This window comes from Puntigrus tetrazona, chromosome 21 (genome assembly GCF_018831695.1).
Source record: "Puntigrus tetrazona isolate hp1 chromosome 21, ASM1883169v1, whole genome shotgun sequence".
NCBI lineage: Eukaryota > Metazoa > Chordata > Actinopteri > Cypriniformes > Cyprinidae > Puntigrus > Puntigrus tetrazona.
The window spans coordinates 8,531,519-8,544,551 of NC_056719.1; the positions used below are offsets into that span (position 1 = coordinate 8,531,519).

The window sequence follows — 13,033 nt, forward strand, 5'->3', positions numbered from 1 at the left end:
ACTGTAACCTTTGACAATGAATAAAACAATGGAAAATAGTTTCTTTCATTACAACTGCCTATTACCTGGGGATTCAAAATAAAAATGAAGGCATTAACTGCAAGACTGCATACACACCTCCAGTACATTTTGTCAATGGTGGCTTGTATAATGTGACATGGGTTTAAAATTAGAAGCAAGGCATAAATGACTTTGCCATGACGATGTACCAACTGTTTCTTATTTAACATCTTTACACACATTTTCCGAAAATATTTTCCACAAGCAAACTTACTGTTTCTGTCCTTCAGTTTATTTGATACTGTTAAAAGATTTCTGTCTTTGTTAAATCCAGAGAAATCATCAATGCTGGAAAACTTCACTGGCATATAACTACTATCATATCATATCTGAAACCACCAGTACTCTCTCTTGTTTTATTTAAAAATGGTTTCAAAGCAATTGAATATAGCATTCCAGACAATGAACATTCCTCTTTTAACCTTAAATGGAAACCTCAAGCCACCATTGATCTTCAGTATGCTTTCAATGTCCTCATAAAGGATCTTTATCATATTTATACAACCAGGAGGAAAACAAAAAGCTTTTAAAGTATTCCACAAATAACATCGTTCCACTCTGAACACTTGGTCTAATCAAATCAGACTAAATTTTAAGCCAAAAATCCCTGAAACCTCTAAAACCGCTTTGATCAGTTAAATATTATCAACAGTTGTTCTTTTGGCTAAAAACTATGACTAAACTACATGTATTATTATTCCCATCACTTTTTTCTGCACATAATAAGACTACTGGTCTCCAATGTTTTCTGACCACTCTTTATTAGGAGCAGAGCTAAAACAGGAAGAACAGTAACTCCTGGTGCCTTGTCTTTTCTTAAACTTTGCAGTGAAGTATAGAACTCCCTTTTTGACAAAGCCTTCATTAATTCTTGAAATGATTCTTTGTCAATGTTTTGTGCCAAAAACATTTTAAAACCATTAAAATCATCAACAAGTTCACAATTAAAATGCCAGTAAGCACACACACACACAAAACAATCTATCCAATCTGGCTAAAGCAATGTGATTTTCTCTTACATATGTCCCTGTGTACTGCCTTATATTATAGTTTATCCAAATATCACAAAGTTCATTTAATACAACGAGTGACATTCTTTGCCTGAAGATGGTTTCTATCAATATCATTGGCAGCACAGTTCAAATCTCCACCAAGTATTAAATAATGATCTTCATATTACTGAATTGTATTAGCAAGTATATCTAAAATAAAACATTCTTTCAGATGCATTAACTGGAGCATACGCATTAATTCCAGCGTTAGCTTTTCATTTTCCACAGTTAATAATCTTCCTTCTATTATTTGTTCTACTTTACAGGATTCTGTTAAAACAAATTCCAAACACTTTATGACTAAAATAAATTTGACCATTCCATTCTCTGGTCTAGTATGGTATTTACATTTTTCATTTTCAAAACGTCGTATAATTGTGCTCTTTTAGCAACACCTCTCGCTCCATTTAAGTTAATGGATGAGATTTTAAAATTACTCATGAGTAGACAGTGAGTCAAAAAGCGCAAAGCAAACACATTTTCATTATTACTCCAACGTTTGATCATTTTCATTCTGACTAAGTCTAGAGCTCAATCTTTGTACTATTCTTTTCAGCTGATACACATCTGGATTGGATGAAGAATTTCCCCCTCTTTGTCTGATCAGAAATAATATACTTAGTTATAGTATAATATATAGTTTAATTTTAATAGCATTTCATAATTATTAATAAGCACAACAACATCAACCATATAATAATAATAAGAATAACAGTAATAACAGTTGTTGAGTCTTCCATGAGCTCCTGGGTGTTTCTGTGTGGTGGATAGCAGTGGACTCCTGCAATATACTTTTTTAAAAATCATCTCATTACCATAATTCAGAGAGCAGACTTTTTTTGTTTTCAAGCACACTCTAACTAAATGAGCGCAATTATGCTGATAGAGAGCTTCAGCACCTCTGCAACACCTTGGTAAATTGCCTCACTTGATTCCACGCAGCTACTGGTCATATGAAGAACAAGAGCTTCGAGGTCCTACATCAACACCTCTTGTTAACACAGCAGGGATTCAAACTCTTCTTGTTTTATTGCATCATCGTTTTTATAGATCGAAACGTAGCGTTTGAGATCGCTTCTCTTAGTGTTAGGATTCTTCGCCGCTTGTCTAGGCAGTAGAGAGCGGGGCTCTGAGTTAATGAGAGAAAAAGAAATGGCACGATATTACAGACTTCATAACTAAGGCATCAATAGGTCTCTTTCATATAGTTTTCTTTCAGAGTGAGAGAATAGTCAGTGATGGAAAAAGAATTGCATTTGGAGTTGAAGGGATCCCGGGAGAGCGTCTGGATGTGAAGAGCTGAATGACAGAGATACATGCTCGGTGCCATCATCTCTCTCCTCACAAGAGACAATCCCAGCTGATAATGTCTCATTGAGGGTTTACGCTTGGTTTTGTGTAAGTGACATTGTCTGACAGACCTCAGATAAGCGTTGTTTCTGCGTCTTGCTGAATGCCCTGAGCTTCTAAAGGGCACAGGGATTGTGTGTTTGTTATAATAGGTCAAGGTTTGGTTGCCAGCACGCCTTAAACACACCGTCTGAGTGTAAAAAGCCCCAGTATCCATTTAAAGGTTGCTGTGTGTTCTGATAAAACATATATCATTTCATTAAAGTGCACTATAATATGATTTCATTATATTATAGATTTTCCTGTTTCATTTAAGTAAGAATTGTTAACTAAAATTAAATATAATAATAATGTAAATGTGTACATTGATTTGTGTGCTTTTCTGTAGGAGGCAATATTATTTTTTATATTTGTTTTTATATATGTTTTATTGTATTTTAAAATATTTATTGGATTTTTATTCACATTTCCATTTTAATTTAAGCAATTTTGAAATTCAGTCAATTGTAAATTAATTGAACTGTATGCATTTGACTGCAACTGCATTCTTATAGAAAAAAATCATTTATTTTTTACTTTACATTTTACTACTTTTTTTTTCAAATGTATTACTTATTCAAATAATATTTTCTACTTTATATTTCTCTGATTTAAATATTTTATTAAAAGCTTTTATTTATTCAATATATATTTCCAATTTAATTTCAGCAAGAATAGCAAAAATAATTGGAAATTCAGCAAACTGTAAATTAAACAATGTTATTGTGTACATATGTGCAGGAGCCTATATGTTAAAGGAAATGTTTAATTTTTGTAATCATTCTTTCTCTTTTACATAATTTAGTTTTTTATATTTGTTAGCCTGTTTAAAAAACCTCACTAGAAATATTCATACATTTTTGTTAAAAGCCAGCAGATATGTAATAAAATCGCAGCATTTACATGATGTACATTATATATGCTTGAACAGCATCAATGAAAACACTTGCAAAGATTTCAAGAGTCTGGAATAAATGTCTTTGAGTGGATGGCATCAGGGAGTAGGACACTCTCAGCAATGTAATACACATTTTCTCATACAGTTCAATAATTTATTGACTCTGCCAAGACAGGATAACACCCCCACCACCAAAGCTCATTCAGAGCTTCTGAGAAGACCCTTGACACAGAGTTTACCGGGAAATTGAAAAAGTTCAAGTCTGTTTCTCTCAGTGATTCTGAATTATTGAACCAGCCCAAATTTGCCTCTTCTTCTTCATCTCCTTCTTCTTTATTCAGCTTTCACCCGGCTTCAGGTCACAGAGTGCTCTCACAACAGACATTGCGGTTCAATGAGGAGAAGTATGTTTCTGTATGTGTTTGGTTACAGAACAGTAAAGATGTAAGGAACCGCTGGATGTCAAACCCGATGCTGATTCACAAATATGTGTGCTGCGCTTGTTGCTACCTTGTCTCGTGGCATAAACGTACCTTGGTGCACTTTTTAGCGAGACACAAAATACGTACCAACAAGTACATATTACTGCAGTTTCCAAAAGAAATGAGGCAGTAAAACTATAACACCTCTTATTCCTTTTCTAACAGATATACAGAGTTTTGATTAATAAAGCATAATTTTTGCACAAAAACAGCTTAAATCTGGGTAAAAGCAAGTTGAAATGGCATAGTTGCATCAACAACAAATGCGTTTTTATATCAGTTTTGCATTTGTTAACACTGTCAGGTGGTTTTAGGGTTGGATTTGATGTAGGACATATTTCCGACATGATAGAGCACTCATTTTTAGCAGAAGTCTACAGATATTTCAGTTCTGAACCGCCGTAATACATATCTATATCAACACAATAGCAATGTGCCGGGGTTCACGTATTGAACCTGTGTTTTAGCACCACTCAGTGTACATTTCTCTTTAAAACCGTGTCGAAACGTGCAGTAAGGTACGTAAAAACAAAAAACGCACAGAGGTACATATTGTTATTAAACCTGGTCGCCTTTTTTCATTGGTTAATGTAGTGACTGGCTCACTTTCTCTTTTCTAACTAGCTTCACTTCTCTAAACTTTTTGTCGGAGGAAATTCTCCTATAATAAATGACTGTAGGATCTGAGCACTGCCCCACAGAGAAGCACTGACAGCCCAGCCGTGCTGAGATTTGACAACCGGCCTCTTGTGTTTCCACCCGCAGTTTGACATGCAACAGATGTCCCTGGAGGAGCTCAAACACGTCCTGTTCCACGCCTTCAGAGACCATCTCACCATGAAGGACATCGAGAATATAATCGTCACCGAGGAAGAGAGCTTGAAGGAGAACTCAGGAAACTGCCAGACCGAATTTCAGGGAGGTAAATAGCAAAAAGAATGATTTTCTGTAAATTGACGGATCCCGCAACAGTTTGTTGAACTCACGCTGATTCGAGTTTACGGACACTGGAAATCGGAAAGCTCCGACGAGGTGAACCTTAATGTTTCGACAGTAACTCGAGAATTGAGTTCTGTTTGAATACCAGTGAAAAGATTTCACTTCATTTCGGTAGCCAAGAAGTGTTTTTCTAAAGGTTTGCCAATCAAGAGTGTTAAGCCTTGAATCAAACTCACTGGCTCTGGCTTAAATCAAAGTAAATGGTGCTACAATTACAGATTTTTTTTTTTACAGAAGCATGGTGCAGTATGAACTTTTTTTATTTACAGTAATTTATTGAAAATGCAATATGAACAAATTGAATTAAAACAATAATTATTTTTACAAAACTGAATTGCATATGAAGAGGCTATTTCCAATCATGTTGTCATGTTTTATTGTTTTAGCTAGATGTTTTTTTTTTATTATTCAGTCAAATCAAAATAACCCAACTGCAGTTTGATTAAGATTAATTGGAATGCACAATGAAACAAAGCATGATTTTTGGTAATAGCTAAAAATTAAGTTGTTTGTTTTTGCAAATGATCTCTTCATATATTTAAATTTGATTGATTATTAATTATATTTTCATTGCAAATTGAATAAGTAGTAGGAATGTTGTCAGTGTGTCATCTACGATGCTTTATGGAAGTGACAACGACTTCTCTCTGATTGGTCAGTCTGATAGGTACTTAAAAACAGATAATTGCATTGACTTTCACTTTCTACAGTATGGTTTATGTTTAGAATTGACTTGTAGACAATTAATTGTATTTATACAAATTAAATATATTTAAATGCATTTATAAAATATTTAATTGCAAATAAATAAAGAAGGTAATCAGTAATGTTTGAAATGCTATGCAACAGCAGCTTCTCTGATTGGTGCATCCAAAGAAAAGCTTGCTTTTTAAATGAAGCTAAAATCACAACGACTTTTGGCTTCTGCAAAAGCATGTATCATCGCTTAACAATCACAGTGCCCATAGTAGGTCTTGAAAGGTTTATATGTTATCATTAAAAATCCATTTCTTTATGGATTTTTACATCTAGAGCCCAACTATTAGGCTCTATAGCCTGATGTGTTTGCCCAGAAACTGGGCATTTAATGAAATGAGAGTTCTGTGCTCTCAGTGCTTTTTTTGGAGTGAAAAGCATCTGATGAATGAAAGCAACTAGTCTAGCATTTTCTTCACTCGCTGCGCTGGTTACTTTTGAATTTCACCTTTAGAATTTCGCCTTATTGAACCGGATGTTTTCATCAGCCAATAAAAGTAAAGGGAATGAATGAAATTCAGAAACAGGGAAATAATCATAAAAGCTTGTATGCAATTATGTTCCAGCAGTTCAATATTTAATCTCAATATGCAGCACAGAATAACAACACAAATTGAACGGAATTGAATCTGCTGGCCTGAGAAAAAAGGTGAATAAAATGTAACAGTTTCATGCCTCGAAATCCAATTAGTCTGTCACAATGTTTAAAATGTGTGCTTTATTGGCCCACACTGTGCCCTTAAACAGATTCACATATATTTATTCATGTCTGTCTGTGTGTGTGTGTGTGTGTGTGTGTGTGTGTGTGTGTGTGTGTGTGTGTGTGTGTGTGTGTCGAGTCCAGTGAGGCAACTCAGCAGAGCCACACGTTTCGTTTCCTTATTGTTTATATTCAAAGCCTCATTATGCACAGAGATCAGCGGCAATGCTGGATCATTGTCCGGGCGGCTTACGCTCATTGTGTGCTGTCATCTCTTCTCATTGATGCTCTTTCACAAATGCTCTGTTCTACTCCATCAGTGCATTCGAAAAAGAAGAATCGCCAGACGTGTGTCCGCAAGAGCCTCATCTGCGCTTTTGCAATGGCCTTCATCATCAGCGTCATGCTCATCGCAGCCAATCAGATGTTGCGGAATGGCATGGAGTAGCCCCGCCCACTGTGAACCCTGCTCGATCTGACCTCTCTTTTAAGAAACACGCATCAGAAACTCCACTTTCTTTTAGTTGGAAGAGCGTGGGGAGCCCACCGAGCAGAGGATGCGAATCCAGGGAGAGAGAGTTTTGCGTTTTATATTTATTTCGAAGATCGTGATTGTGACAGACTTATAAACGGCAGTGAGGGATGTCCTCCATCATCAGCTTGACAGGAACACGCAAGGGCTCCTCGCTGGATTCCATTTAATGCAATAACATCCCGCGTCCCTCAACGCTGCGTGTTTTTTCTCATTGCTGTCTTTGAAAGATGACGACTTTGTACTTTATCTCATTCCAAGTCATGTCAGATGGGAAGGACGAGGAGTGATTGGCAGCCTGTCCAGTGGAGCCGCTGCAGGACGTCTGGCAACAAGAACATGATCACGTTCATCTCAGATGCACTGTATGTTTGGTTCGGAATAGCATACTATCGTATTATTACTTTTACAGTATGCAAAGAAAATCACAAATCACCACAATATGCAGGAGTACTGTATCCCACAATGCATCTTAATGTTTTGAGTCTGATTTTTTTCTTCGACTTTGATTGGACTGTCAGTTAGTATTTTATCGGGTTGAAAAAGGGAAAATAGCTATATATTTATTTTTCAGATTAAAGTTTATTTATATTGCACATAACGATCATTTAAAGTTGTCTGAATTAGCATAACTGAGAGATAAGACGATAGAGAAAAATTATGATTCAGAAGAGAAATATATATATATATATATATATATATATAAGTTTCAATTAAAACTGAACATGCAATGTGATCAAATTAAACGACGACAACATAAAAAATTACTGTCTAAAACATTTAGCTTTGCATACTGTGTACTTTTTTCACATACTGATTAAAAAACATTAGTGAGAAGTACTATTAACTGTTTGGGGTCAGCAAGAGTTTTTGGAGGTGAAGAAAGAAAATTTTTCAGTCTTGGTGAATTAAAGGGATAGTTCACCAAAAATGAAAATGATGTTCTCAATCAGTCACGTCATTCCAAACCTCTAAGACCTTCATTCATCTTCTGAACACAAATGAAGATATTTTTGATGAAAGCTTTCTGACTCGGAGCAGATAGCAACGCAACATATATTTAAGATAGAGAAAGGTACTAAGGACATCATTAAAATAGTCTGTGTGACATCACTGGACGTTTGACTCATTTATTCCCTTAGTTTGATAATCAGAGGAGAGAATAAATTTATACATTGTGGCCATTATTTCAAAAACAAGAGGACAAATGAATAAGGCCACGATTTAACCAAAAATAAAGGAGAGAGGGCAATAAATTTGAATAAATCAAGGGAACAAACGAACAATGAAGACAAGTAATGGCTGCTGAGAATTCATTAATAAATTACATTTGATTTTAAATGGTAATAATACTTCACATTATCATTAACCCATATCGACCCGAAACGTGTTCCCCCGTGTAAGCAGAACAGACTGATTTTCCATTGTTTGCTACATGATTTTAATTACAAATGCATTGTGGCTTTCCATATTGTGCAAAGCAAGTGGGATGAATTAAATTCCACACATTTCCATTTTGCAGCACACCTCGTGCATTCTTTTAAAATGAAAATTAGAAGTCTGTTCTATTCATGCCATTAACTCTTGTTTTGTGTGTCTGCACGAAAGAAGACGGTATAACACTTTGATTTTAAATATAGCATCAATGTCTAAATGTCTGCATATATTGTCTGGTTCACATATATATATATATATATATATGACACTGAACTTCTGCGGAAGTGTCTATGCTACATAGTTGGACTTTTTGGTCCATTTTGAGTTTTTATTCACTCTCAGGCTCAGAGAGTCAGTGAATGCAACACAAACTGCTCTGAAACTACCAGAAGTAAACTGGTCGGTCTCTACAAACAGCACTTTTTTTTTTTTTTTTTTTTTACAGTTACAGTCTGTGTGTAATATAAGTATTTGTCTACCTGTTTGTCTATATATTTATAATGTGTGTGCACATAAGCCCCCTTCCCCGTGTTCCTTATTATTGTGTATACAGCCGTTTGTCACAGTCCCCTGTATATTGCATGTGTATTTATGCATATAGTGCCACACAAAAGTCGTCTTTGGATTGTCTGTTCGACCGTGTCATGTTTGCATGTTAAGAACACTAATGGAGTGCTTTTCCAAGGTCTTTACCGCTTGCAGACGTTTGCTGAGAGCATCGGGCTAAATGTCTGAACTCCCGTTGTTTCCTTCCTGTAAGAATATATTATATGAAACAGTACCAGCATTCTGTCCAAATATACACTGCAAAAAGAAAAGCGGATTATTAGGAACCCTTTGATTGAGGAACGGTGCATTTCGTTTAATGAGGAGATCTCCAGATCAATGGCCCCATCTAGAGGCCCGTTCTGAAGATGTGAGGGAACCATTGTAGGTCACCATGGAAACACGCCTTTAGCGTTGTGAAATAACTACAGTTAAGAAAGAAACCTTTAGCAAAAAGACGTGGAAACGGGGTTGGAATACAGTGTAAATTCCATATATATCAATTTAAAGTGTTGCACTTTGTTACCTTGTTTAATAATATATTTGTTCCCTGTTCCTTTCATTTCTCACAAAGGCAGATTAGAGTTTAGAAATCAACGTTTAGCCATTATTCTGTGTATCCCCCTGCTTGTTGACATCTTGTTAGATTCTTCGTTCTACTAAAATTACCCTCTAGTTCACGGGCATTTTGGATATATAAATTGGTAAGGGTTTTATTTGCTACTGTCTTTTATATTTTTTTGATTTGTATCATTATTATTTTTGAAATCTCGCAGATCTTTTTAATTTCGTTTACTCTCAATCCAGATCCTAACTCCATCGGAATTCGAAGCATGCCAAATAAAATTTTCTATGTATGTATTTTTACGGAGTATATCAAAAGAAGGATTATTAATATGCAAAACGGTATAGATCTTTGCATGCAGGGTGTGGATTGACAGATTAAAGCAATATGGTTTTTAAACGAACAAAAAAAAAAAAAAACATGTATAATTACGCGTATCGATACACGAAGAATATGAAGAAATAAAAGCTATTTATCGAACATGATAATAAATGTCTTTGCATTCAATTATTGATATAATGATGATACTAATGTATATAATAATTTTTGCTATTGTTGCCTGGAGAAACGTCAGATTTTCTACAAATACGACTAAAATTTAGTTTGCATGCTATCAGGTGAACCCAGCTGTACCGATGACAAAAACATTACTTCTCTGATTAAAAAACAGCACTGTTAACGAATGAGCAAGTATTGATCTCTTTAATTTAAAACGTCTACAAAATAAAGTTTACACAGACCGTCTGTCTGAGGTAATAAATTCTAAAGGCTGTTTAATACTTCACAAGCTGTGCTAATGCTTCTCAGCTGGTACTGTGTACGTATTACCGAGTCAGATGGTGGACAGTGGTGAACCCAACCATGTAAACATAAAATTATACAGCATCTGCAGCATATGTAATCATAGTACATGCGTACATTTTTAAAGGCACTATAATTAAACATTTAGAGAAAAAAAAATATGATTTTCTTAAGAAAAAAAGACTTTGAAATAAAGAGTGTTACTACTTAATATTCAGGTGTGTGCGAGTACGATAGTAATGGTTCGTTTTAAGTAACTCACGGCTTGCTTTAGAAAAATAGCCTAAAGCGTTATTGCATAGCACCACATAACTGCAAGTCTCTCAATGAGATTTATGTTAATACTGCTGTAACATAAAGTAGCATCGATGCTGTAGTGTTTTATCTCTGAGGCCAGCATCAAGCTATTCAAGTGAATTCCAGCTTGTTCGGTATGCAATTCTTTCAAATTTCCCAGCTGTGGGACAATTATATGATTGAAAAATTTCTTGTTGTTCTTTTTAATTCCATATTACTTGTACGTTGCTTACAGATGGCCACGATTCCTCTATTTTAATGGCCATTGAATATTTTCAGCGGTGAGTACATTGCGCCGCAAGTCAAAACTTGTTAAACTCTGAATGAACTTTTGCCTTGTAATTAAGAAATAGTTTTTGAAACTGCTTTTTAAAAAGTGTCTTCTTTCTGCATTACAAAAATCTAAATGTTGATGGATTTTCTTTCGATTTGTAAATTAAAATTTATAATACACTACCTTTCAAAAGTTAAAGTCAGTACTTTTTTTTTAAGCTTTTGAAAGAATGCTCTTATGCTCACCGATGCTGCTTTAATTTATCAAAATGCAGTACATGCATTATATTGATAAATATCATTATCATTTAAAATAATTGTAATATATTTTAAATTGGCTTAATCCTGTTATGGCGAAGCTAAATTTTCAGATTAAAAAGCATTAATAATAGTGCTTAATAACCATTTCTTCACTGTTGAAAACAGTTGTGATGTTTAATATTAGTATAGTATTTAATATTAATATTGACCCCAAACTTTTGAACAGTAGTGTATGCGGTGTAAAATAAAATTGTATGCGTTTCAAAAACAAACAAGAGGAACAATTTGATTATAAAACTCTTTTTCATATTAGCTCAAGGCTTCTCTTCAATGGGTAAAGAAAAAAAAAAACAACAGAACTGTAAAGAGTCCAGCAGGTTCAGCTTGTACGAAGCGTGTCTCTAAAACTCGGTGTGTAATGTACTGCTGAAATCCCTGGATCCAGTCTCACTGGGTTTCATGAAGACGCCTTCCATTGTTTTCCAGTAGCTGTGTGAGCTGCTGACCATCATGCCGTGCACTTCTCTCTGGCCGTGGATGGGTCTGCCGTACTGTTCTCCCGTCACAGACAGCAGAGCATCGGTGGCCGTGTGCCGGAACCGAACGGAATCATCTCGCTGCCAAACAGAGCCGGCACACAGAACGGTCCACTCGTCCAGATGGTCGCCCTCGCCGTTCTCTCCAAAGGCACTGACCTCCTACAAGGGGAGAGCTACTGATTAAAAAACACGGACTCTCGCGATCAAAGTTCTGTATACGGTACCTATCTGTCATTATTGACATATTAAAACCTGATTTGAAGAAAGAGGAGAGGTGAAGTAGTGGCTGTGTAGATTGCGGCCCGTGTTCACATGAGTCAAGCGGATGTTCTGTCCGCACTGAACCGGAGTCCCTCGATGACAGGCAGCATCATTGGTGCCCCGCACGCTCCAGTAACTGTTACTGTCCTCCACCGCGCTCACGCCGGTCACCGACTGCTGACCACTACCTGGAATTAACATCAACAGATCAGAGAGAGACTACATGACGCTCCTGCTTCAAAAAAACCCCCTTTTATTCAGCAAGGATTCATTCAATTGATTGAAAGCAAAAATAAACGCATTAATAGTGTTACAAATAATGTTTCTATCTTTCTATTCTAATTACACTTAGCACGTTAAAGAAATCAGCATATGATTTCATAATGATTTCTGAAGGATCTTGTGAAACTGAAGACTGGAGCAACGATGCTGAAAATGTTTGAATTAATTATGTTTTGATGTTAATTGTGTGTGACCATGGACCACTAAACCAGTTAAACTCAGGATAGGGCAATATTTGACATAGATACAACTACAGTAAGAGGTTTTAGGACAACTTTAATAAAACGTTTTGATCCGCTCCAAATGCTGACTACTAATCTTGAAAATATTGAATTCGAGGGCGCAAAAAAAAATCTTCTTGAAAGTTGCCCAAATTAAGTTTTCATATATTTACGGTAGGAAAGTTTTAAAAATATATTCATGGAACTTGATCTTTACTTAATATCTTAATGATACCTGGCATAAAAGAAAAAATATATATATATAATTTTGACCCATTCAGTTTATTGTTGGCTATCGCTTACAAATATATACATAAGTGCTGCTTATGACTGGCTTTGCGGTCAAAGGTCACATACTTTATAACACAGCACAAGTTTATCTCGCTGCCACACGGATGAGGAAAGCAGACTTCATGAATGAGTGTCACTCACCAGATCCATAGCGGACATCATGAGAGTGTAATCTGACGTTGTGTTTCACGTTGAGCAGCTTCACCACCGACCCGCACGTTACGAAAGTCATTTCACTACCGGACGAGACCGTAAACATACACGACAACAACACTGTTATAGGCAACTGCACCCGTAAGAACCCCAAACTATCCATGGCTTGATGAATCCTACGGAAAAACTAATTATTAAAAACCCTACATGACGTCACACAGGACGCGCGAAGCACTAA

At 35.8% G+C, this 13,033-nt stretch overlaps 2 protein-coding genes across 4 annotated transcripts in view; one reads left to right on the top strand and one right to left on the bottom strand.

Annotated features, from left to right (window-relative positions):
• caln2 (calneuron 2) overlaps positions 1-9,904 on the top strand; it is a 30,253-nt gene extending 20,349 nt beyond the window's left edge. For 2 of the 3 annotated variants that reach the window (XM_043221862.1, XM_043221860.1), the window contains exons 5-6: positions 4,647-4,803; positions 6,657-9,904. In XM_043221862.1, the coding sequence (XP_043077797.1) occupies positions 4,647-4,803; positions 6,657-6,784 (285 nt within the window). In that variant the 3' untranslated portion in view covers positions 6,785-9,904. The remainder of the gene's footprint in view (positions 1-4,646; positions 4,804-6,656) is intronic. The other variant, XM_043221861.1, reaches the window with a different exon arrangement.
• A 200-nt stretch (positions 9,905-10,104) lies between these two features.
• Positions 10,105-13,014, bottom strand: sdf2 (stromal cell-derived factor 2). The gene is made up of 3 exons (XM_043221865.1): positions 12,784-13,014; positions 11,840-12,036; positions 10,105-11,746 (listed from the first exon to the last, which is right to left on the bottom strand). Exons 1-3 carry the CDS (start codon positions 12,956-12,958, stop codon positions 11,450-11,452), a joined length of 669 nt encoding a protein of 222 aa, XP_043077800.1. The 5' UTR covers positions 12,959-13,014; the 3' UTR covers positions 10,105-11,449.
• Positions 13,015-13,033: the final 19 nt, after the last annotated feature.